The sequence below is a fragment of the Theobroma cacao genome, chromosome 5 (genome assembly GCF_000208745.1).
Source record: "Theobroma cacao cultivar B97-61/B2 chromosome 5, Criollo_cocoa_genome_V2, whole genome shotgun sequence".
In the NCBI taxonomy this organism is placed as follows: domain Eukaryota; kingdom Viridiplantae; phylum Streptophyta; class Magnoliopsida; order Malvales; family Malvaceae; genus Theobroma; species Theobroma cacao.
Window position 1 is genome coordinate 35828772 of NC_030854.1, and position 25060 is coordinate 35853831.

The 25060-nt window shown below is 34.7% G+C and overlaps 1 protein-coding gene across 4 annotated transcripts; it reads left to right on the plus strand.

Moving 5' to 3' along the window:
- On the plus strand, positions 872-25060 carry LOC18600036 (protein CHROMATIN REMODELING 20). Of its 4 annotated transcripts, none has more exons than XM_018121442.1 (27): positions 872-954; positions 3429-3839; positions 7419-7587; positions 7760-7822; positions 8239-8334; positions 8415-8507; positions 9161-9351; positions 13360-13606; positions 13773-13886; positions 14398-14481; positions 16036-16602; positions 16745-17034; positions 17308-17398; positions 17480-17689; positions 18078-18197; positions 18404-18570; positions 19237-19378; positions 19868-20017; positions 20098-20153; positions 20240-20540; positions 21584-21707; positions 22555-22616; positions 22755-22981; positions 23307-23510; positions 23600-23678; positions 23754-24013; positions 24279-24672. In XM_018121442.1, exons 3-27 carry the CDS (start codon positions 7468-7470, stop codon positions 24670-24672), a joined length of 4452 nt encoding a protein of 1483 aa, XP_017976931.1. In that variant the 5' UTR covers positions 872-954; positions 3429-3839; positions 7419-7467. The 4 variants fall into 4 exon arrangements, with proteins under 4 accessions (XP_017976931.1, XP_017976932.1, XP_017976933.1 ...); XM_018121443.1 differs by having other exon boundaries at positions 3429-3551; XM_018121444.1 differs by having other exon boundaries at positions 3493-3839.

Consider the following 25060-nt stretch of genomic DNA (forward strand, 5'->3'; position numbering starts at 1 on the left):
ATTAAAACTTTTACTTATATTCATGTTTTTAAATGTATTAGAGCTATAGATTTATTATCACTGTTATGTAACCAGCATCAAATAATTTTTTTTTCTATATTATAATTAAAATTAAAAAACTAAAAAAAAGTCATTAACGTGCTCGTTTAATTCAAATTAAATTAAATGCTTCCTTAAATGAGAAGGCTTGGTGGGTCGAGATAAAAGCTTGCCTTTTATAGGTTTCAACCGGCCAGCCGGGGCATGGTCCATTGACATCTCTACACGTAATAAAAAATTTTATTTTCTATAATTATATAACTTAATTTATTATATCAAAATATAAAAAATATATATTACGACAAATAATAAAAAAATGTATAATACTTAAGAAAAAGTTGTAACAAATAACAAAAAAATTGTAAAATGCAACAAAAACTTGTAACAAAATAAATAATTTGTAAATATAACATATAAAAAAATTTTAATATTTTTTAAAAAATTTGTTCACATTGAATTTAACTTGACCATATGATAGGTCATAAATTTAATACGAAATTAATTAAAGTGTCAAGTTAAGTAAATATATGAATTTATTAGTGGCAGTTCTTACTTATTTTTACAATTGAAAGTAAATTTATTTGTAATTGGGATTTTTAATTAAAATTTTATATTTTGTTTGGTATTTTACTTTAAATGAAGTAAGTAAATATGTGAATATTGTTTGTTTACTTTTATGATTATTTTATTAAATTTTCCTTTTTAAGTTTACAAAATTCTCATTCCTAAATTCCAGAATCACCAAATTGCCACCCTTAACAAAAAATTTAACAAATATTTAAAAGCCCAGCTCAAGTTAAGTGTTTTCTAATTTTTCTTTACGTCTAAAAAAAACCACAAATATCAAACGTTTCCCTCCTCCTCTAGAAATCTGAGTCTGATTTCCGCTTCCACCGTGCGTCCTCTTGTCCTATGGTGAGTCAACTCGTTCTCTGTAATCTGCGATTTCTTATTCACTAGCCCTTCAGGCACCGAGTCGAAGTTAAATAGTGCTTGAACTTCGAATCGCATGGCCGTTTTTTCGATGATTTCTAGCCATAGTTTTTTCATTTCTATCAGTTTTTAAGTGATTAGGCATGTTAATGGCGTTGTTGTGTTGGAGGTTTAAGGGAGTTTTTAGATAAAAATGAGAAAATTTTGGAAATGTGAGTTTTTTAAGAGTTTATTTTATTGCTTACAGAGATGGAAATTGTGTTATAATTATGTTACTTGACTTTTTCTTTGTTTTATTAAGAAATTGCTTAGTTCAACATGCTAAATGAATGAGTATTAGTTAGTTGCGGCCACACATTGGTGTTAGTGTTTATCTAGTCATTGATATTTTGCTTTGTTTATTTTGTAATTTTCTGTTACTTTGGTTTTTCAAGAATTAATGAGGTTGATGCAGTCATTATTAGAGGGTTTATGAGTGTGTTATAGTTAGTAATGAGTCAATTTTGAAAAACATGGGTGTTTTCAAAGTGCTTACGTTGATTTTGAACTTGAAATTTTGATTAGAAAGTATAGTTTTAGTTAAAAAATTGCTAAAGTTAGACTTAGTTGTGGAGCTGTTTTGTGTGCATTGGTGCCATTAATGTCCAAAGGGGCAATTAGTTATGATTTTGATTTCTGTGTTGAATGGTTGTTCCTAGGACTTATGCAGTTATATTTGTTACACTGTGTTAAGAAGAATTTTATTTTGGAAGTTGTTGATTTCCATGAATACATTCACCAAAAACTACTGCTCAACCTCATATTACAGTTGCTTTTCTTTTTCCCTCCTTTCTAGTGGCCTTTTCTGGGAATATGATAAAAGTAGATTCATATTTGAGTTTTATAATGGATTTGAGATGTGCTTGTCTATCAACTTAAGATGGTTTCACTTCTTCCTAATATAACAGTACTAATACTTGAATGTTTACCAACTTGGTTACATATATCATGGAGTACTTTAAGTTCAATGTCTGGTTTTGTGAACAACTTTAATGTAACATCAAGAATAAAAAAGCTAGCATACTTTTTGTGAATTATTTATTTGCGATATGTATGTTGATAGCTATTTGTATTGCATATTCAATTAAGTGTTTTCCAAATTTACTTTTGAAGTTATTGAGTTGAATGTGTAATTGTATGAATCTTTTCACTTAAATGAGATATTTATCTAGTAATTTTTTGTGTTGGGTAGGGTTCTTTAACAGGAACTGCCTTAATGATTTGTCATACTAGTTAGATGAGCTACAAAGATGGAGCATGCTAAAAGTTTTGCTATGTGTAAAAACATTATCTTATTAAGCTGAAAATGAGAGTAGATCAAATGATTATGTTGAGGTGGATGCCTGGTAAACCAGGACAGGAAAATATAAATGCTAAAGCTCTTTGCAAAAGGATAGAGGTGGCACCAATTAGGGCTGAGGTGAGATAAGGGCGACTTAGATGGTTTGGTCTTGGGGCAGTGCATGCCTAAGGATGCTCTGGTGCCAAGGGCATTTTGAGCCAAGTAGGAGGGAAGAAAAGTCATTAAAAAGGATTTGGAATGGTCCCATTATATGTTTCAGAGGATATAGCTCGACTAAGTGGAATGAGGCAAATGGATTCACGTAGCTGACCTCAACTAGCTTGTGATCAAGGGTTAGTTGAGTTGAGAATATCAATGTATTTACCCTTGATTTCCGTTAAATTGTTACTGTCATTCATAGGACAACCTTCAAGTGGAAGAACCAAAGGCAAAGGCAAATGTTCTAAGACAAATTAGCACAATACAATTGGTGGAAAACACAGAAGAATGCTTTTTTATTTACTGTAGTCGTAATTAATTAAATTATCATCGAATTAAAGAATGTTTCTGGTCCATTAAATGGTTACTTCTGCTGCAATAGGGTTGAGCAAAATGGATCCGACCTGAACAAACTGATCGAACCAAATTGAGTTTGGTCAATTCAGTCAACGTTCAATTCTGTTATTAAAGGTTGGTTAGTTTGGTTTGATTGGTCGGTTCTTGGTGTCTAGATTTTCCAATTGAACTGACTGAAGAATCAAACTTAAATAATATATTATTAAATTATTATATAAATATATTATTTTTAATAATAATTATTTATTCCTCATAATCAATCATATATATTGTTCCTTCCTCGAGAATGTTTATTGAATGTTTGCTGAAATTTATTTTCTTTATGTTGGTTTTTATTATATGTTTTATTCAGATGTTAGAATTTATTTGTATATATTGTGTTGGATGCTATTTATATGTTGTTAGATGTTATTTATATTGTGTTCGATGTTATTTATATGTTAGATGTTAGATGTTATTTATAATTTCAATGTTTCAATTTTATAAATTATAAAATGATATTAAAATTTTTATTTTGAGGGGTAACTGACCGAACTTGTTCTATTTTTGGTTTGTACAGATATCCCTAAATTTCAGTCAGTTTTTGGGTGCAATTCAGTTTGTTCGGTTTTTGGCCTTTTCAGGTTGAACAGATCATTTGCACAGTGCTAGCTACAACAAGACAAAGATTGATTTTATTTAGGTTTGCACTACTCCTCTTGATGTCACCAAAATGAGAAGAAAGTTAAGTAGAGAATTTGATTGAGGATCCCTTAAAACATGAATTTTGGTTCCATAGTTCTGTCTCTTTGCGCTAGAGAAGTCTTCTCTTCTTATGTTCAAAACTACCCATGAAAACCAGCTAGGTAGCTTTTCAGGTGAGACATTGCCTTTTAACCTTACACCAACCTTTGGTGCCTCTATCACACAGTGAAGTATCATCTAGTGAACAGCATCTGAGCTTTTGCTGTCATAGGAAAGCACAATGAATGTAAGTGGTTGACCAATTTCACAACTATTTGGCTCTTTCTATTTTCTTTTTGTATATGATCTCAATTTGGAAGAGATGGCATATTGATTGATATCACTGAAGGAAACCCACCTTCAATAGATGGGATAAAAAACATAGTTTATGTGCTTGATGGCAATGCCTGAAATGATTGAGTAAGAATACTATGGTATACAGAAGTCCTATTTGCATGTAGAGCTGATTCTCAGGCTTTCGCTTTGGTTCTAGAAGGGGGTCTAAGATTGGAGTCAGCCATTAATAATATGGATAACTAAGACCTGTTCTGTACATTCCAATTAGGTATTTACGAAAGCCTATTGCGTTATGCCTTAATTTTTTATTCTTCGAATTAAACATGATACATAAGCAATGCCATTAAAGTGGCTACATGTGTAAGGCTTGATTTGTTATAACCCCCTGCCGGTAAAAGAAAAAAAATAATAACAGGATGTTTTTCAAAGTAATTTGTTATTCATATTAATTGCTGTATCTTGTATGAGAGATTTGTTTCTTAAAGGATAAGTACCATTTCTTGCTAATATGGCTAGACAGAGTTGGTTTGAAATGGCTGGTTCCACTTCACTAGGAAGGACACTAATCGAGAGTGAGAAGTCAAAAAAGGACAAAACCCACAATAAAATTGCAACATGGCTCTGCCTCATATTGGTTGTGATTGGTATCGCCTTTTTCTATGATAAAACCCTTCTATTTTTACTGCTTCTGCATTGCCAATTTCTGTCACTGCCTACTTTCCAGATCCTGTTTTTAGCTGGTGAGTTTCTGAATGACATTTCTAAATGAACACAGCACTTCTTTCCTTTGTTAAATAGTGATTCAATTTCCCATAAAGATACTTGGATCTGTTTTTTTTGCCTTCTTGCGAATTCTTTGTGCACATGCTTTTCCTTTCATTCAATCTCATATTTGAGATCTCATAGAACCAATGGTTTTAATGAACTTACTTTTGTGCTTTATTTTCTGCAATGTGATGAAGTTGAAAGCGATAAAATGTGTTCCGTTTGTTGATTGTGCATGCATGTTTCTGCAGCTTCATCATTTGGAAGGCAATTTATCTTTATATTAGAGCCGTTCATACTATATTTAATTTTCTCATTTCCATTCGGCTTGAAACAGCTGCTATATAAAGTTAAATTTACTTTTTCTTTTTGGAATCCTATGCCCTTGCAAAGTTAACTCTTGAAGACCTCATATTACCCATCTGATAGCTTATTCAAAGTAGACGACTTGAATTAGTTGTGATTATCTGATTCTGTTGGCCAGCAATTTTTATTGAGCTCTCTGACCGCTATAACTTAGTGCTGAACTAGGTAGTTTAGATGGATTTTACTAGTCAAGGATGATAAATATTAGTTTGTCCTTGTGGCGATGCTTTAAATGTTCCACCATTTAATGCTAGGGATTTTGTGTAGCTTACCTCTCTTTAGATGTTGTAATTTTTGAGTTAGAATCTTAGGAATTGATTCCAAAAATCCAAACATAAAGGTAGAAGTTTTAGTTTTGGTTTCTTGTGACAACCTTTGTTCTCACAAAAGGTAGTATTTTTTTTTAGGCATTTTTTAACATAACAGGGATGCCATAGGTGGAAATCACTTACATGTAATTTTGTGGCTAGGTTTTGAAAATTAAGGTTTAGAGCTGCAGTGGCTTAATGGACCCCCAATTATTGGACCAAAAATACTAATAACGAGCCCTGCTTTTGTAATTGTGGTACACTTGAGAAGTCTTTCCCTATGTATTTCTTTTGTGTGAGGCTGCTTTCCTGATTGTATTTTTCATAGCATCAAAGATATTTCCTAGAAAACTAAAGGTTATGGTGCAACTGATGGTGCCGTCCTTTGAACATTTGAAAGATTTTCTCCTTGATTATCATTTCGAATACACCAAATGAGGTACATATTTAGGGATGTCAACTAGGGTACCCGCGGGTACCCTACCCATTTACACCGGGTTAGGGTACTCCATAAAAGGATTTGGGTAGGGTTCGGGTAGTGATTTCACTACCCGAATAGGATTCGGGTAGGGTTCGGGTACCACCCTTTGGGTACCCGTTACCCTAACTCGATTAATATTTATAAATATTTTATTATTATTTTAATAATTAAATTAAAAATTTACAATTTCTATCAACTTTACAAGCAATTTTTTTTGTTAAAAACTAACAAATATATGAAAAGTATGGTTACTCTAATTATTAATATGATGACATTAATATATTTAAATTAAAAAATTATTGGATTGTTAATTATGTATAAATAATTTGAATATTATATCATATTATAAAGGAATATAATTACTATTATATATGTACTTTTAATATACATATATTTACTTTTTATTTTATATTAACATTACAAAAACTATAACTTATAAAATTATTAATTAATATATATACCATTATTTATATAATCTTATAATATATATACTTAAAGAAAGCTTTTGAGATTAGAATAGTTTTAGAACTTAAATGTTTTTTTTTAATTTCATGGAATTAAGAACAAATCCTTGTAATTAATTAAATTAATTCATAAAAACTGTGATTATTAATTTAACTTGTAATNATAATTACTATTTTATATATTAAAATATTTTTTATGTATGAGTGTGTGTATATATATATATATATATGTACTTTAAATAAAAATATATTTACTTTTTATTTTGTATTAACAATGCGAAAGTTATAGCTCATAAAATTATTAATTACAGTATATATACCTTTGTTTATATAAACTTATAACATATAAATCTAAAGAGAAGTTATGAGATTAGAAAAGTTAATGAGGTAATTGGGTATCCATGAAGAAGATTTTAATAATTTTTTTGTTTAATCGGCTATTTAAACAGGTTAGGGTAATTATAGGGTAGTAGGAATGTATTAGGGTTAGGGTTAGGGTAGTAATTTTTAAATTATTCGGGTAGTTAATTTTTAATAGAGTTAGGGTTCGGGTACCTCGAAATTGTAGGGTACCCGACCCGTTGGCATCCCTATACATATTTTCCTTTTTCTGTTTAAACCAAATTCTGAGTAAGTGATGATATCTTTTATGTGTTGCAGGAGTGGCTTGGAATGAGTTGTATTATATGGTTGTGAACAGTTTTTTGTGCAAAATTATATGTTATCGATATTTTATATGATCATTTAAGCCTCTTTCTAGGACCATTTACATATGGAGAATTAAAGCTCAATTGCACTAGCTGTTTTTAACTTAGCTGGTTGTTTTTGATTTTGACTCATTTTTGGGTGCTTTCTATTGTTCTTGTTGCTAATGTGATAAATGTTATTCTATTATATGTGACGGCTCTCATGCAACTGGCTTAGGGTAATGGTAAAGTTGAGAGGAAGTTTGTGTTAAGACTTGGGTAATTTGGAAATGAGAATGATGTCTGTAACTTGGTGCATTTACACTGGTATTTTTCCTTTTGTTCCTATCATTTAATGATGAATTCTTGCTTTCTCTGCTTCCTTTTTGTTGCATACTGAGAAACAATGCATCTTTAGGTTGCTTCATTTGCTGATATGTTTAATTGTCATCTTCTTAGGTTTTGCTTTGGAAGGTTATTGTCTTTCTTAATGCAACTTGAATAAAAGATGAAGGAAAAACATGAGGAAGTTGAAGATGTTGCGAGTGCCTCTAGTGATTCTTTTATACTTGATTCAGATGGTGATGAACCGTCAACATCTGGACAAGATGATGGATTGCATTTGGAGGCAAGTTAATTTTGATGTTTCCTTTCATTATGATTAGTGTTATCTTTTTGATAGATTGTAAGACCTTCACCCCCATCCTTACTATTGCTTATTTTAGTGTCTTCTCCGTGTTTCTATGCTTGAAACTTTTATGCACTTTTTTACACTTTCCATTTTCCGTTTATTTCTGCAGGAGTCTTTGACTGAGCAGGAAATAGAAGAGTTGATTTCTGAGTTTTTGGAGGTTGAGAGCAAGGTATCATGTTTCTTCACTAAACTTTGATGTTTTCGTTTTCTTTGGGTAAACTCCACCTATACCCATGGTGGTTTCAACTTTTCCCACATAGCATCTAATGATTTTTTTTGTCAATTAACATCCTGTAGATAAGTTCTGTTTCCATAGGGGGTTACGTTGTGAATGGTACCTAGAAAAATTATGAAAGTACCCTTAAGTGTGAACAAAAGGAAAACTTTTGAATTGAGGATATTTTTGTAATTTTACTGGATGAAATTTATAGGGTAATTCCCTATGAGAACAGAATTTAATCACAGGGTGTTAATTGGGAAAAAACAAATCACATGGTGCTATGTGGAAAAAGGTGGATCAGGGGATGTTGGTCATATTTATCCTTCTCTTTATCATGTTGGAATGTTTTCTCATACTCATTTCAGGCTGCAGAGGCTCAAGAAACACTTGAAAAGGAGTCTCTTGCTAAAGTGGAGACTGAAGTGAGAGAGGAGCTGGCACAAACTCTTCAGGGGGATGATGTTAGTTAACGATCTTTTTTCCCTCTCATCGATATTTTGTTGCCCTTTCCTATCTCTGATGCTTTTTACTTTGTTCATAGTTGGATACAGCTGTTGCAGATGAAATGGCTACTTTTATAGAGCAATGGGAAGGTGTGCTAGATGAGCTTGAGACTGAGAGTGCGCAATTGTTGGTCTGCTTCTTTCTTCTGTCTTGATAAGAAGCGTTGATTCTTAATACATATATTTTTGTGTGTATAAGTATTTTTATATATAAAATTAATTTTCTGTAGCAAGACAACATTTGAATGTCAGCTCACATTTTCTTCTCTAAATTGTACTTTATGGACCAGCCTTGACTTTCTTTTGCTTCTTTGGGAGATGAAAATTAAACTGGTATATGATGTCTCAGCTCACCTTTTCTTCTTTACATGCAACCTAGAGACCAATCTTGACTTTCTTTTCCTCTGTTTGAAATAAAAAATAAATTGTTGAATGATGTTTGGGGCATGAATGGATTTGTTTGCTCCTACCCCTTCTCGTTCCTGCTTTCTGGCTGCCCTAAAAAGGGAATAAAATGTTATCCTAAGAAGCCTTGAGTTTGCTTGGCTGCAATTTTCTCTTTGCACCTATTTCTTTCTTTCTACATTTTCCTCTCGATTACTTGCATTGTGGTATATCATTATTCATTTTTTTTTTTTAGCTTTTGTAGTTATATGATTGTTCTATCGAAGTTTCTAGTTCCTGACCTGTTGCTTGTTGAGTGTCAATTGCAGTTTCTTATGCTTTCTGTTTTTTCTGTCTAGAAATCACGTTTATTCATTCTTGACGTTGCTCTTTTGAACAGGAACAACTCGATGGGGCTGGTATTGAATTACCCAGCCTTTATAAGTGGATTGAGAGTCAAGTTCCCAATGGTTGCTCTACTGAAGCTTGGAAAAGAAGAGCTCACTGGGTAGGATCTCAGGTGACTAGTGAAATTGTTGAGTCTGTAGCTGATGCAGAGAAGCATCTTCAAACCCAGAGGCCTGTAAGGAGGTATGATTCTGCCCTGTGGATTCTGATTTATTCAGTGAGTAGTAATATGCTAGTTGAATTTGGCAAGCACCTTTGAGAGAGCACTGCTAAAAGGTACATATAATCTAGATAAATATTATCTGTTTGTGACATTATGATGTAGCCTGAAGGTTTAGGGCAATTAGAACTCAACAATTAGGGTTTGAATAGGGTTGATTGTGTTTGGAACAATAGAAAGATAATTGGGTTTTAAAGAAACTTCTTGAATAAAAATTCAAAATAAACAAAAGAATAATAATAATAAGTCCCTTATCTAGGATCACCTATTTATACTAGCTAGGACAAGTCCTAATCAAATAGAAAGATTAGAATCCGCTTGCATCATGCCCCTTGGGTCAGAAAAAGACTCAGCTCTGACGAGTAGGCCTTGGCATACTCGTCGTAGATGTCTGGATCCACTTGTTTTAATTCCACTTTAGCAACCCAAGTGCTTTCATTATCAGGTTTACCAAGCCATTTCACCAAAAATTGTCTATATAGGTTCCCTCGTCTAGATTGAACATTTTTCACATCTAGCACTTATTCAATAACTTCAGCCTCAGCAATTGGAAGTTGCTGAACTTGAGTGTCTATAGTAGATGCAGTCCCATCAAATTCATCAAATGGATACAAGTCCAAAACATTGAAAATAGGACTTATTTGTTACTTAGGTGGCGGCTTAATTATGTAGGCATTTGAACTGATTTTCTTTAGCACCTTACAAGGTCCAAATTTTCTAGACTTGAGCTTGTGATAAGTAGCCTTGGGAAATCTTTTTTGCCTTAAGTGCACAAGTACTTGATCACCTTCCTCAAATTCCTGCTTACAACGTTGTTGATTGGCAGCAAAAGATTATGCTGAATTGCTGGCTTTTAAGGCAGCTTTTACCTCTTCATAATCTTCCGAAAGTGATCAGCAAATAACATCACCAACCATTCGAATAATCCATCCGATGTTTTGAAGGCTGTTGCCATTCATCTCTACTCATTCTAATTTGATGATATATGCTCTCTAAATTGATCTTGGAAAGCACCCTGGAACCAACTAGTTGATCAAGCATCTCATCCAATTGAGGAATAGGAAAACGATACTTGACTATAATCTTGTTTATGGCACTGCTGTCCACATATATCCTGCATGAACCATCTTTGTAAGGGGCTAACAAAGCTGGGTAAGTACAAGGATTTTTACTTTCATGCACTAGACCTTTATCCAACAGCTTCACGACTTGTCTTCGTGCCTCGGCTCGCGGTGTAGGGGGCAGTCTATATGTTGGCAAGTTTAGTAATGATGCTCCTGGTACCAAATCAATTGCATGTTGGATGCTCTTTAGAGGTGGTAGAGTTTTTGGCAAATCCTCATTAACCAACTCTCTAAATTCCTTCAATAGCTGCTGAATTTCAGTTGGATATTGAGGCGTTTTACCCATCTGATCCCTCTTCGAAAACTTAGTTACCAAAGCATACATAATTCCTATCTCACTACTTTCAACTTCAAAATTTTCAGCGGATAAATACCTAGTGATTTTACTGATTTTGCTGTTTGTAGGGCTTGAAGTTACTGATTTCTTAGCTTTCTTCTTTAAGAGGATATAAAGTATACCTCTTGTTGTCCTTGTAGAAGGAATAGGTATTTGGCTTCATTTTATGATCCATATCATGATCATACAACCAAGGTCCACTAGTAAGAATATGACCAACATTCATTGGCACAACATCACATAAAAGCCTCATTCAAGTTACTTCTCATAGTGAATTTCACCAAACATTGAGTAGTTATTAGTACCTCGAGTCCTTTCTTTAGCCACCCAATCTTGTAAGGATGAGGATGTTTGCTTGTAGGAAGCTTCAATTTGTCTACTATCTATTTTGAAATAATATTTTCCATGCTTCCTCCATCAATAACAATATAACACACTTTTTCTTCACAAACAACTGGTGTGTGAAAAATACTTCGCCTCCTCCAATCTTCTGCTTCCTCATTGATAGTTGTTGTCATAACTCTTTGTACCACCAAGGACTCATCTAATGCAAGATAAACATTGATTTCCTTTATCTCCTCATCATATTCATCATAAACTGGTTCTAACTCTTCTCCTAATTTCGCTAAGTTCGCCGTTCGTTGTGGGCAAGCAAAAGAAGTGTGTTCCTTCTCCCCACAAGTAAAATATCGAATTTGGGAATTACTGCCTCCTTTATTTGTAGAAAAACTAGAACTGTTTTGTCTGCCATATGACATTATACTCTTGCCTTTATCGTTCTTTTCGACATTGGTTGCACCTTTATTAGTTTTATTGGTTGTGGTAGCTCCTCGATAATTTTGATGGGGATGTTTGATAACCTCGTCTTGCTTCAGAATTGCTTTGCCAATTGGTGCCTTATAAGGGCTTTCTAGCACCATAGCATAAAACTCGTTTCTCTGCTGCTAAAGCATATTGATGAGCATCTTCAATGTTGTATAAACGAACTACTCTCATTTTGTCTCTAATGGAATGATTCAAACTAGCTGATAACAAGAAGTAATTTGTTCGTCACCCGAATTGCTAGGTTATTGAATTTCGATGTATACTCCTCAACGATCATGTTATTTTGCTTCAAGCAATGAAACTTTTCATATAATTTTATAGTATAATCAGCAGGTAAAAATTGCTTTCGTAACTTTCTTTTCATGAGCTCCAAGTGTTGACTTTAAGTTTCCCTTGTCGTGCATGTTGCTCTTAAACTCTCTTCGATCATTGAAGTGCAGTATCCTTCAATTTCAGCTTTACAAATAACACGTTTCGATTTTTGCCGTGGGCTTCCATCAAAGTAGTTTTCCAAATTGGCTTCCCAATCCAAATAATCCTTCGCATAAAACTTCCCAAGAAATTTAGCTCCTTCAATCTTGATTCCTCCACCATTTAAATTAAGGGCGCGTTGTAACCGGCCTTTCAATTCAACTCTTGCTGCTTGATATGCGAGTCCATCTTCATGAAAGGGTTTCTCAATCTCAAATTCATCATCATCCTCAAGTCATCACCATTCGGGCTCCGAGTGGTTCCTAATGCTGCATTGGGTCAAGTCATCAATCATTCTCCGCATCTTAACCAACTCAGTTTGTTGAGGCTGGGTTGCATCCAACTCGACCTCGACCTTGGCCAACCATAATCTCCTAGCTAAAAATCCTTGTAGGATAGTAGGATTGTTTGCTCTGATACCACTTAATGTAGTTGGAAGGTTTAGGGCAATTAGGACTTGAATAGGGTTGATTATGTTTAGAACAATAGAAAGATAATTGGGTTTTAAAAAAACCTCTTGAATAAAAATTTAGAATAAACAAAAGAATAATAATAATAAGTCCTCTATCTAGGATCATATATTTATGCTAGCTAGGATAAGTCCTAATCAAATAGAAAGTTGAGAATCCTACTCTAATGAATAAAAACTTAATTTACTAAAATCCTAATAAAAATAAAAAAAATCCCAAACTAAATAAACTAACAAAAATAAAATCCTAAACCAACTAAAATACTAAATAAAATAGAATTCTAGATGCTCCTGCATCACATTGTTATCTTTGATCCTTAATTTATATGTTGTGTTCTTCTTGATTGTTGAATTATTGAGAAATATCTGTTAGTGCTAGTTAATTAGCCACCTGCAACTTTACTGCCATGAGCAGGTCTTTAATGAAACACATTATGTTTGGCTGAGCTAAAAAAAAATTAGCCACCTAGTGTGCAACGTTGCCTATGTAGTTTATGGTTAGTTTTGGGTGCTAGAGGTGCAAAGGGCAGCACTACTGCTCTACCTTAAGGCATTTACCCAAACACAGGGTCCTAGGTTTCAGATTGTGTACTTTCCATGACATGTCTAATTCTAGGACTAAAACAAAGTATTTGTGCTGTGAAATTTCATCCACTGCATCTGGGTTTTGTCGGTAGATGGGGTACCCTAGTTCTACTCTGTAAAGCTTAAAGTTGATTTTTATGGATCTATATTTTTGATTCAGGAAACATGGTAGATTATTGGAGGAGGGTGCTAGTGGATTTCTTCAAAAGAAGCTTTCCAGTGATGCTAGCCAGGAGGCAGTAACAGAAAACTCAGACATAGACTGGAGCTCGTTCATGAAAATATGTTCTGATGGTTTAACTAAGGATGGCACCCGTTTTGGCAGCAAGAATTGGGCTTCTGTTTACTTGGCCAGCACGCCGCAGCAAGCTGCATTAATGGGACTTAAATTTCCTGGAGTCAATGAGGTGATAAAATATGGTTTTTACTTAATTTGTTAATATCTATGTATTTGACGCTTTAATCTAGCATCTAAATTCTTATCCTTTTTATTTTTATGAAACTTGCTGGAACCTAGTCTGCATGGATTCAGTTGTTCTTTGGATAAAGTTTCTGGAAATTTTTTTTGGCCAGGTGGAGGAGATTGAAGATATTGATGGGAGTACAGCTAATCCACTGGTTGCAGATGCCATAGAAAATGAAGGAGATCTGATTCTTTCTGACGAGCAAAGGAAAAATTTTAGGAAGGTTAGTTAGTGTTGTTTGATATAATTATTCTTCGTTTCCAGAATTTTTACAAAGGGAAATGTATGTTTAGTTTCTTACTACAGCTATCTATTGATATTCAATGTTTTTTAATTAATTTTACCAAGTAATTCCTCTCTTCAATAGGTGAGTGATATTTTAGCACCTGGCACCTGGGCCTAATGTAAATAGCAGCTCTCTGCATGGATCGCCTTGAGATGGATCAATGTTTCCAGGGATTCTTTGTCTAGTTTCTAAATGTTACTTTTTTCTTGAATCTCTTTCTCTCCAGTTGATTATCTGGTCGTGTGGGATATATCTCGGATATTATTCACTTGTGTAGTGACTACTGATAGAATTTGTTAAGATACATGAGCATTCCGTATTGTGATATTTAATGATTTGTTGTCTTCTATAATAACTAATGGTTATTTTGCTTGTAAATACCTGTTTGGATAATTTTTTAATTCCTACAGCTCATACATTCATGCATTAACAACTAGGTTATTGACAGGTGAATGAGGAAGATGATGCAAATATTGACCGGAAGTTTCATTTGCATTTGAAACGGAGGAGACATCAAAGGAGATCTAAACAGGTTCTCTGTTTAATTACGTTTTATTCTTTTTTTGTTTGCATTTGCCCTAGATCAGTTGAAGAATATTACTTCAGATATTTTTTGTATATCTGGTCCATATTTTCATTGACTTGAAAGTAATGAAACTCTCATGTAATAGGGCTGAAAATTGATGAAAATTTTAAGTTTCCTTTCATATGGTTACCTTACAAGTGTGAGAGCAAAGAATATAGAGCTTATTGTTGTAGCAACAAACAAGGTTGTTCAATGAATTGAGTTGCCCTAATATAGGACAGATCTGATAAACCATCTGGCTTTTGTGGGTTTGGGCTCAAGAAATTTCAGGTTTTGATGTTCACAGAACAGTAGGAAGGATTTAAAGGTCAATTGGGGTTTGATCTAATTATTCTTGAAGGAAAAATTAGTGGCTTGAAAGAGATTATAGTGCTACTGTTTCCTGTTAGCAGGAAAAGATGGATTTATTGTGAGAAGATCAATTGCTAAGAATTGGTGGGAAACTTTGCAGAAGGTTTAGGAGTTTGATAGTACAAGCAGAAGACTTGAGTGCATTAGGGAGGAAGAAATTAGGTTAAGGGGTGCTCCTATTGTGCTGTGAATAGTTATTTCTGTAGAAAACCAAACTCTTAGTTTCATTGTTAGAAATGTATTAGAATATGAAGAATGTACAGGTACTTGCCAGAGACTTTTTGACTAGTCCTTATATTCCAAAGACTAGGGCTCTTGAACAGGAGACTATCTAAAAGCCCTTTCTCTAGGAAACTGCTTAACAGTAAAATCCAATTATACAAAACAAGAAAGCTTCTAAATATAATTTATCACCTAAGCTAGTTGATCAAATGGCAACCATATGACATGTCGAAGGACACAGTTGAATCCTTGTTATCAGATGTTTAGCAGTTTTCCCCTTTCTTATGATTTATTTTTTAATTTGAAATTCTGTGGAATGCAACAGATTATTCTAACTGGGTTTCATTAATTCAGTAGACTGAATGTATTGGAGTTTATGTAGTTACTATTGTTATTCTTCCCGAACCCTTTTCATAATGGGACTCAATACTTTTTTGAGTTGAGTCCATAGAATTTAATATAATGCTCAAAAATTATACCTTTTAAGTAATAATATTGTTGGGTCATCTTAGTATTCTTTTCATGCTACTTAGGCAGTTAAAAGTAGATATTGCAATAGATTTGGAGATCCAAATATTTAAGGGACAGGGCTGTGCAATGTGCGTTAGGAGCATGTGTCTGTCTTTAAGTTGAAGGCTGACCAGTTTTCTTGGTGACTTTAAGAATTTTGTCAGTGTATGCAATTTCTTCTGATTTCTATGCTAGCATATATCTATCTTTCCCCAAAAAAAAAAGCTAGCATATATCTATGGCCCATTATGTAACATGCTCCTTATGCTGTACAATATTTTAGACTATTGTGCAAGATGCTTTAGGGCCTTTGATGAAACTAATAAGATATGCCTATGCATGCAAGGACTTAACATTCTTTCTCTTTTTATATTATAAAACCTGGTCTCCCTCAGAAAATTTTGCTCTTTGGTTCAGGTGATGGAAAGCAACTTAGATCGATCCAAGCCTTTAGAAGATGATTCTAACTCAATTTCAAACAAGGAAAATCAAGAAGATAGGGAGGGTGTGCCTAATAGTGAGAATGGGGTAACTTGTCAGAATTTGAAGACTGATGTGCCTGAAAGTTTTGAATCTTGTAAGTTGGACAGGACATGGTCTATTTCTGATGGCATGTCCTTAGGGCATGTTGAGTCAGACATGTCTGATTCTGGTAAACCCAGAGGGTCCAAGCGTTCAAATGAAGATAAGGAGGGTAATGGTGACAATAAGAAGGCTCGAACTTTTATCATAGCTAGTGATGATGAAGCTGATACTACAATGAAGGATGAATTGGTTTCCTCCAAATTGGAGGATCGGTCTACTTTGCTAGAAAAAAGTGATGATGCTGTTGGGGTTGAATCTAATTCTTCAGAGCGTCTGACTGAGAAGTTTAGTTGCACTGCTTGTCATAAACTGGCTACTGAAGTGCTGCAACATCCCCTTCTTAAAGTAATTATTTGCATGGATTGCAAATGCTTGCTGGAAGAGAAGATGCATACGAAGGTATTGATTGTGCAAATTAATTGCATTTTCCACAATAATTTGGTGAAAAATGATTAAACACTATCATTACCCACCCCACTACATAATTTGTTACAGCAGGTGCTTCTGTTAAAATTAATTAGGACTTTCTCCATTGTGGCAGGACGCTGATTGCTCAGAGGGTTATTGTGGATGGTGTGGACAAGGCAATGACTTAATAAGTTGCAAGTCATGCAAAACATTATTTTGTACCAAGTGTATAAGGAGGAATATTGGTGAAGAATGTTTGCTTGAGGCCCAGGCCTCTGGTTGGCAATGTTGTTTCTGCTTGCCAAGTCTTCTGCAAAAATTAACATCAGAATTAGAAAGGGCCATGGGATGTCGAGACACAATGGTTTCTAGCTCTGATAGTGAGTCAGAGAATTCAGATGCTGACATTAATACTGCCATCAGGTAATGTTTTCCTCTGAGGTCTGAAAATTTTAGACAATCTGCAGTCTCTTCTTTTTTTTATTTTACATCTTTCCCTTTGTTCCTCTTATGTGATTTAAAGAGTTTATATATGCTTGCCTTCACCCAGTTTGTATTAATAGTCTTGTGGTGCATCTAATTGGAGTAAAGAATGCTCTTTAATGAGTGTTACTTGTAGGACAATTAGCATTTAACAGTGCCAAATATGTGAAGGCTTGTTTCTCTGAGTTGATATCCAATTTGTTTCTATGATAGCTCTAAGAGAAAGCGAAAAAAGAAAATTCGAAGGATTCTTGATGATGCAGAATTAGGAGAAGAGACAAAGAGGAAAATTGCAATAGAAAAGGTATCTTATGTTGAGTTGCTTCTTTTTTAATTGAACTGGTTTCTGATATTGAATTTTGCATTGTGCTCCAAAATATTGTAGGAACGTCAAGAGCGCTTAAAGTCAATGCAGTTTTCAGCCAAATATAACATGATAAACTCTCCAAGCTGCAATAGGAACTTATCAGATGAAGCTAGTGTAGAGGTGCTTGGTGATGCCATTACCGGTTATATAGTGAATGTTAGGAGGGAGGATGGTGAAGAAGCTGTAAGGATTCCTCAGAGTATATCAGCCAAATTGAAAGTCCATCAGGTTTCTCTTTGATAATTTCAGAAGTTATTGATATCAACTTGCAGTTGGTCTTTGTTGTTTACCTGGATTATTTATCATTTGCTTTCAGTATTCTATTATTGAAGTTAATTTAATATGCTTGATTTGCAATATCCTAGTATGCTGAAAATTGTCTTCCAGTTGCAGTTACTTCTTCTTATTCTTTTTTTTTTCTTGTAATACTATGATCAAGCTTTCTATGAGAAATCAAGTTTGCTTCTGACACAGTAATCTGGATTTTGTGAGCATTCTTATAGAAAATATCAGGACTCAGGATTGGGTCTTGGAATTTGGTTGAATTTCTTTATTGATGCTGATGCTTGTAAGCTCGAACTTTGGTGAATGTCTTTTGGTTGATTTGTTATTGCAGATAGCAGGGATCCGATTTTTGTGGGAAAATATCATACAGTCAATCACAAAAGTGAGGTCTGGGGATAGAGGTCTTGGTTGTATTCTAGCTCACACAATGGGCCTTGGTAAAACTTTTCAGGTATTCTTCTTTGTATCTCTCTATCTCCCTCATTCTGCCCCTTCTTTTCTTTTGGTGCGTCTATACAGGCATGCTTGCAAGTGTGTGTTCTGATGTCATAGTTCTGACCTTGTATTGCTTTCATTGCTAATGATCTCTTTGTGTTCCTGGCAGTCCAAGTCTTTGGGTTGTTACAGCTTGCCTGACATGTCTAGTTGTACTTGCAGGTTATAGCTTTTCTGTACACTGCAATGAGAGGTGTTGATCTTGGATTGAAAACTGCACTCATCGTAACTCCTGTAAATGTGCTGCATAACTGGCGGCAGGAGTTCATGAAGTGGAGACCTTCAGAAGTAAAGCCCCTCCGTGTCTTCATGTTAGAAGATGTGCCAAGGTTAAGTTAATTTTTTTTTGGAAAATATCTAATTAAAAGTGTATCCAATTTTGCTGTGTTTTGCTAGAGTTATAAACTTATTGATGGGTGTTATCATGTGCATAAATCGTGGCATACCCAAATTTTATGCCTCCATAAGTGTCGGTGTAAAAGAAAGATTTGTTCTTCTTTGGCTAGAGTACAGTTGATCAGTGAAGTAGGTGCTCTTGGAAAACTGAAACTTGTTAGCATAAAATAGGTCTTGCCTTTTTGGAGTGGTAGAAGCCAAGTTCATTAAAACATGTGTCGCTACAGGAAGCAACTATGCGGAACAAGATTAGGTTTATCAGCTTCAAAATAGGATAAGGAGGAAGGTTTTGCATGTTCATGAGGAATGAATACTAGATAAAACTCTTGGAAGGGTATGAGCTGTTATGGGAAGCATAAGCATGGGGGTAATACACATTATCTTATAAATGATTGTAAATTTCTGCAATCAAGTCTGAGTGAAAAAGGAAAATAATGAAATCATCTTGTGCTGCCTATTAAGAGGCCAATTGACTTTTATGACTTCCCTTTCCTATTCTCTTCTATTTTGTGGAAATTGCTAGTATTTAGGTGAAAGGAAAAAGAAAAGTTAATTATCAATTGTCTGAAATGCCTGTTGCAATCATTACTTTTTGTCAGGGAGAGACGAGCAGAATTGTTTGCCAGGTGGAAAGCTAAAGGTGGAGTTTTTTTGATTGGCTATAGTGCTTTTCGGAACTTGTCTCTTGGAAAGCATGTGAAGGATCGCCACATGGCTAGAGAAATATGTCTTGCCTTGCAGGTGATTGCCATTATCTTCAGCAACAGGCCATGGAATTTTTAATGACTATATTTTGTACCGTAAATTTGACTTGTGGGGAATAGTGAGTTAAATAAATGCTTAGCAATAACTGAGTGGTTTAGAAATTGCTACTTTACAGCAAAATGGATTGATTCTAATTAATCACTAGTTGCATTCTGTCGAAACCATGTGCCATGAGCATTCTTGCAAATAAAGTAGTTCATATTTGCGTATGCATTGGTACTTAATTTTGACGTGAACTGCATTGCTTTTCCTGTGTGGTTATTGAAGCACTGACTTTGTTTTTAATTGAAAAATGGACATGGTCATTGTAAGGTTTGAGGTGATTTGACTGTAGCATAGGTCAGTAATTGATGATTTGATATATGTTTATCTTTATTTTGTATCACTTCTGGACAAACCTTCTTTTTGTCACATCTTTTTTTATGGTTTTGCTGCCGTTGAATTGAACTTTATTTCCAACTCTAGGATGGACCTGATATACTAGTTTGTGATGAAGCTCATACTATTAAGAATACCAAGGCTGATACAACCCAGGCCTTGAAACAAGTGAAGTGCCAGAGGAGAATTGCATTAACTGGATCACCACTTCAGAACAATCTCATGGAGTACTACTGTGTGAGCTATCGTTTTTAGCAAATTATATATTTTCTTTTCCTATTTACTATGCAGTTCTTATCAGGTTTCCTTTGGAACAGATGGTTGATTTCGTACGAGAAGGTTTTCTTGGCAGCAGCCATGAATTTCGGAACCGGCAAGGCTCTGACACTTTTATTATCTTCATTGTTCCCTTCTCTTTTTTTGTCATTTTGATGTAATCTTGGTTTTCTGTATATGCAGCTTCCAGAATCCAATAGAAAATGGTCAGCACACAAATTCAACACATGAAGATGTGAAAATAATGAATCAAAGGTCTCATATCCTTTATGAACAATTAAAAGGATTTGTTCAGAGAATGGATATGAGTGTGGTGAAAAAAGACTTGCCTCCTAAAACTGTCTTTGTTATTGCTGTAAAGCTTTCTCCACTACAGCGGAAGCTTTACAAGAGATTCCTTGATGTACATGGTTTTACAAACGACAGCTCTTCTAATGAAAAAATTAGGAAAAGTTTCTTCGCTGGGTATCAAGCCTTGGCTCAGGTATAATCTTATACAACTTGTTCTTTAAGTTTATAAAGCTGCTTTATCACATGGATGCATGCATCCATGTCCATACAACCTCTGCAGGTGTTAAGGTAATGAGCCTTAAATTATGGATGGAAACAACTCCCTGATGACTTGGGATCAGCATTGCCAAAATTTTGGTTTGGTTTGTTTGTCTATTTATGAATAAAGGAAAAAAACATTGAGGCACATTCAGTTAACCAAGTCCAATATGTGGAGATGTATGGAAAGCTTCAAACTTAGCTCAAACCACTGAGGTTCCACCTTGTCCTGCTATTCTCACAAAGAGTTGTCCAAGATTCTTCACAGGCAACATCCTTGAGCATTAATGGGTGTAATTATAAGCCATACACTCATCCCCTTTGTTCAAGGATCTTCAAGCCTAATGTGATGAAAGCTAATATTGTCTAAAAATTTTTATGAAATGCTTTGATAAATTACAAGATGTGTGCACCTGAGATTTACCAGATTTCCAAAGTAGATCCATGATATTATAAAGAGCTGGACAAACCTTTCTTTCTTAATTTAATGGAGATGCACTTCAACTTGTTTAGAAAATAATATGCTCCACTTTTTTGGGTATTTTATATGCACCCTAGTTTGAGTGATGCGGATTTCTTCCATTCTTTTTTTTTTTCAAATATTTTAGTGCATTATTCCTTAGGTGACATTGGTAGGGCATCATTTGAAGAAGTGAAGGAAAAGAGACACATTATGTGGAAGTGATTGGTTTCAGCAAATTCTCGGCTTATAGATATTTGCAGCTTGAGAAATGAGAATCATGAATAAACCTAGATACTTTCCTAAATGCTATGTTCCAAGATGTTTTTAGGCTTTTTTTAACTTGAAATAAAATATTTGAGCTTAAGTGGAGTTGTTATTCTCGAATCTGTGTTGTAATGGTAGAAAGATTCATGTGCATTTTGTTCTTCTATTTATCTCTCTACTGTTTTTCTGTAAACAAAAAAATTATTTTGAATCCATGTTGTTTTGACGGAACTATTTCTTTTCCTGAGTAGATATGGAACCATCCTGGGATCTTGCAATTCAAAGAAGATAGAGGCTATATTACTCGTGAAGATGCGGCTGAAGCAGATGACAGCTCTAGTGATGAAAATATAGATTATAATGTAACTGTTGGAGGTATTCCCTGTTTTTCTTTGTTGTTTCCTGTCCTTGTCGTTTTTGGTGTGTTGACATGTCATATGTGCATGCTGAATATGTTGGCTTTAAATATGGCTCCACTAGACTAGGTTGGTCTTTTTTCTGAATGCAGTGAACTGATGTTCCTTGTTCTTAGACTTGTATGCTTGCTTGTTCTATGGAATATGGAGGGTACTAGTTTTGTATTGAAATCCTAGTGCTTGCTTTAAAGATATCTTTTGAAGTTTGGATAGAATAATATAGCTTATTATTAATTCTATAAATTTGGAGTAAGTCTCAAGTCTACTGATAGGATGACTGTTACATGCATGTTGATTTAAGTATCAGTTTTTTTTTTTTCCACATGAAAAGAGGGAGGAGAAGGGGGAAGATCAGACTATTATTTTGTCTTGACATACTCTGTGCCTTCTTAGGGTGTGAAATTGCAGATCTAATATTAGCCATAGTGGGCGAGCTGGTGGGTTTCCAGGTCTGGTCTGCTTTGGTCTTACTGCTTTGCATGTTTGATTTCTGCTTCATGTTGGGAAGGATAGGATGAATGGCTTGTTACTTGTTGCCTCTTTTGATTTTTTCAAGAAGGAGAAAAGAAAGAAAACATCACTAGCCAGGCCAGGATTGCTTCCTGATCATGTCAGTAAATTAGGCAGTATATTTATGAAGACAAACTTTGACTAATTTGTAATTAATGAGCATTAAAATTTTGCAGTTTCTTCTTCCATTTCAAGTCATTGAGACATGTTGATAGTTTATAGAATCATTGCATAACTTTCTCGAGTCAATTTTTAGGTTTTTATGCGTTTAAATGGTTTTGCATTATGTGTTACAGAGAAAACAAGGAATTTGAATGATTCTCTGCATGAGAAAAGTGATTATGGGTTTATTCAAAAGGTATGCGATTGAATATCTATTTGGTTTTATCTGTTGTTTTTATGTGCCTTGGGTGGAACTTAATTAGACAATAGCATTTTTGTCTATATTAATTTTACTTTCTTATCTTGCTGATGTTAGAATATTTCTCCTTACTAGGGTTGGTGGAAAGATCTTCTTCATGAAAATAATTATAAAGAGCTTGATTACAGTGGCAAAATGGTTTTGCTGCTTGACATCATAACCATGTGTTCAGATGTGGGTGACAAGGCACTGGTTTTTAGTCAGAGCATTCCAACTTTAGATCTGATAGAACTATATCTTTCAAGATTAACTAGACGCGGAAAAAATGGGAAGTGCTGGAAAAAGGGAAAAGACTGGTATAGGTGCGTGTATATCAGTGGAAATTGTTTAGAATTTGATAAATTTGTTTAATGTCATCCCCTTTTGACACATTAGCTTTCTGTTAATCCACTTGTTTGTGGCGAATGTGCGTTTGAATATGACTGCTTTTTCATAAAATAGTTAGTGCATAAGCATTTCTGAATTTTTTGTAAACTTCTCCAAAAGTGTATCTGATTTTGCTGAGAAGCTGGTTTATGTTTAATAACTAGCACATTGCATTCTAAGTTCATTTAAGTATAGATGCCATTAGAACTTCTGAAAATAAAGATGTCTCAAGCTCTCTTTTCTTTGCAATGTGCCATACAGGCTGGATGGAAGGACAGAAAGTTCTGAACGGCAAAAGTTGGTTGAGAAGTTTAATGCACCAATGAATAAAAGAGTCAAGTGTACTTTGATCTCTACCAGAGCTGGATCTCTTGGGATTAATCTCTATGCTGCAAACCGTGTAATTATTGTTGACGGTTCTTGGAACCCTACATATGATCTTCAAGCTATATATCGGGCTTGGAGGTGGGTTTAACCCATTTATTTCTGTTAATTACAAGTCAATTTTGATTTCCACATATTTTAATTGCATACTATGTTTTCCATTATTATAGGTATGGCCAGACAAAGCCGGTGTTTGCTTATCGATTGATGGCACATGGGACTATGGAAGAAAAGATTTATAAGCGTCAAGTAAGGGAAACTTTTTGTCCTTTATTGGTGTTTGTTTCTTGAATAACATTTTGACTAGAAAAATGGTACAAATAGGTGACGAAAGAAGGGCTTGCAGCAAGGGTGGTAGATAGACAACAAGTACATAGGACTATCTCAAAGGAAGAGATGTTACATCTGTTTGAATTTGGTGACGATGAGAACTTTGATACTTTGATGGAACTTAGTGAAGAGAATGGAAACCAAAATTTGACTTGTGAAGTTGGAAAGTCACTGAAGCAGAAGATGCCTCTCTCTCATGGAAGCTGTTCCTCTGATAAGTTAATGGAAAGTTTACTTGGCAAGCATCATCCAAGGTATTCTCAGTCTCTTTCCATTTGTTTGTGTCTTGGTTTCAGCTTTCATTAGCAAGGAATAAGTATACTCCATTCTTTAGGTTTTCATGTGCGTTTTCCCTTTCTTTAAAAAATAAAAAATAAAATTATGCTTCTTTATCTGATTCTGCTGTTTGAGTGCTACGTAATCGGACTTAAAAGTAAATTCCTTTTGTTATAATCAAATAAGTTTGACATGAGTCCCTTTCTATAATCTGAGTAACTTGTTTAATATTGATGTTTTTAGGTGGATTGCTAATTATCATGAACATGAGACCCTATTGCAAGAGAATGAAGATGAAAAGCTCTCGAAGGAGGAGCAAGATATGGCTTGGGAAGTCTATCGGAAAACCATAGAATGGGAGGAAGTGCAGCGAGTATCCGTTGATGAATCGGCAGCAGAGCGCAAACCTGCTGTTTCAGATGTGTCCCCTCCTAAACCAGAGCCAGAACCCATTCACCTTACGCAACCCAGGGGTATTTTCAGGAGTCGGATTGTCCAACGGAAATGCACCAATCTTGCACACCTGCTCACTCTTAGAAGCCAGGGCACAAAAATGGGTTGTAGCACTGTATGCGGGGAGTGTGGCCAGGAGATAAGCTGGGAGGACTTAAACAGGGACGGCAAGACAGCAAGGTAACAAGGAGAGTGGTGAAAATATTTTGTTCATATATGGTCTATCAAATGGTAATTTGTTGTGATTGTAAATGCCTGCTGATACGATGTCAGTTCAATCTCCTTTTGAACACAACACATTCTTTTGTGGGCCCCTTTATTGTTGCCCATTCACATAGGGATCTTTTTGTTTCTATTGCCTTGGGGGTTTGGGATGGTTTGCTAGTCTGTTTTGTAGAACTAGATAAAGGTTAGCTATCTTCAATTTAAGAAGGGGTACAGGTGGGAGGCAGTGTAAATTGGAACTGGCAGGAATTTGCCCTCTGTAAATCTGAATTTGACGGTCCAATTTAATGAAACGAGTCATGAAAATTTATCTGCTTCTGCAGCAAATAAAGCTCTGCCTTGCTTGA

Coding starts and splice junctions, on each gene's coding strand:
- LOC18600036 (XM_018121442.1), top strand. CDS start 7,468: ATGAAGGAAAAACATGAGGAAGTTGAAGATGTTGCGAGTGCCTCTAGT. Junction 17,399..17,479: donor GGAAAATTGCAATAGAAAAG/GTATCTTATGTT, acceptor AAAATATTGTAG/GAACGTCAAGAGCGCTTAAA. Junction 18,198..18,403: donor GCCTTGGTAAAACTTTTCAG/GTATTCTTCTTT, acceptor TTGTACTTGCAG/GTTATAGCTTTTCTGTACAC.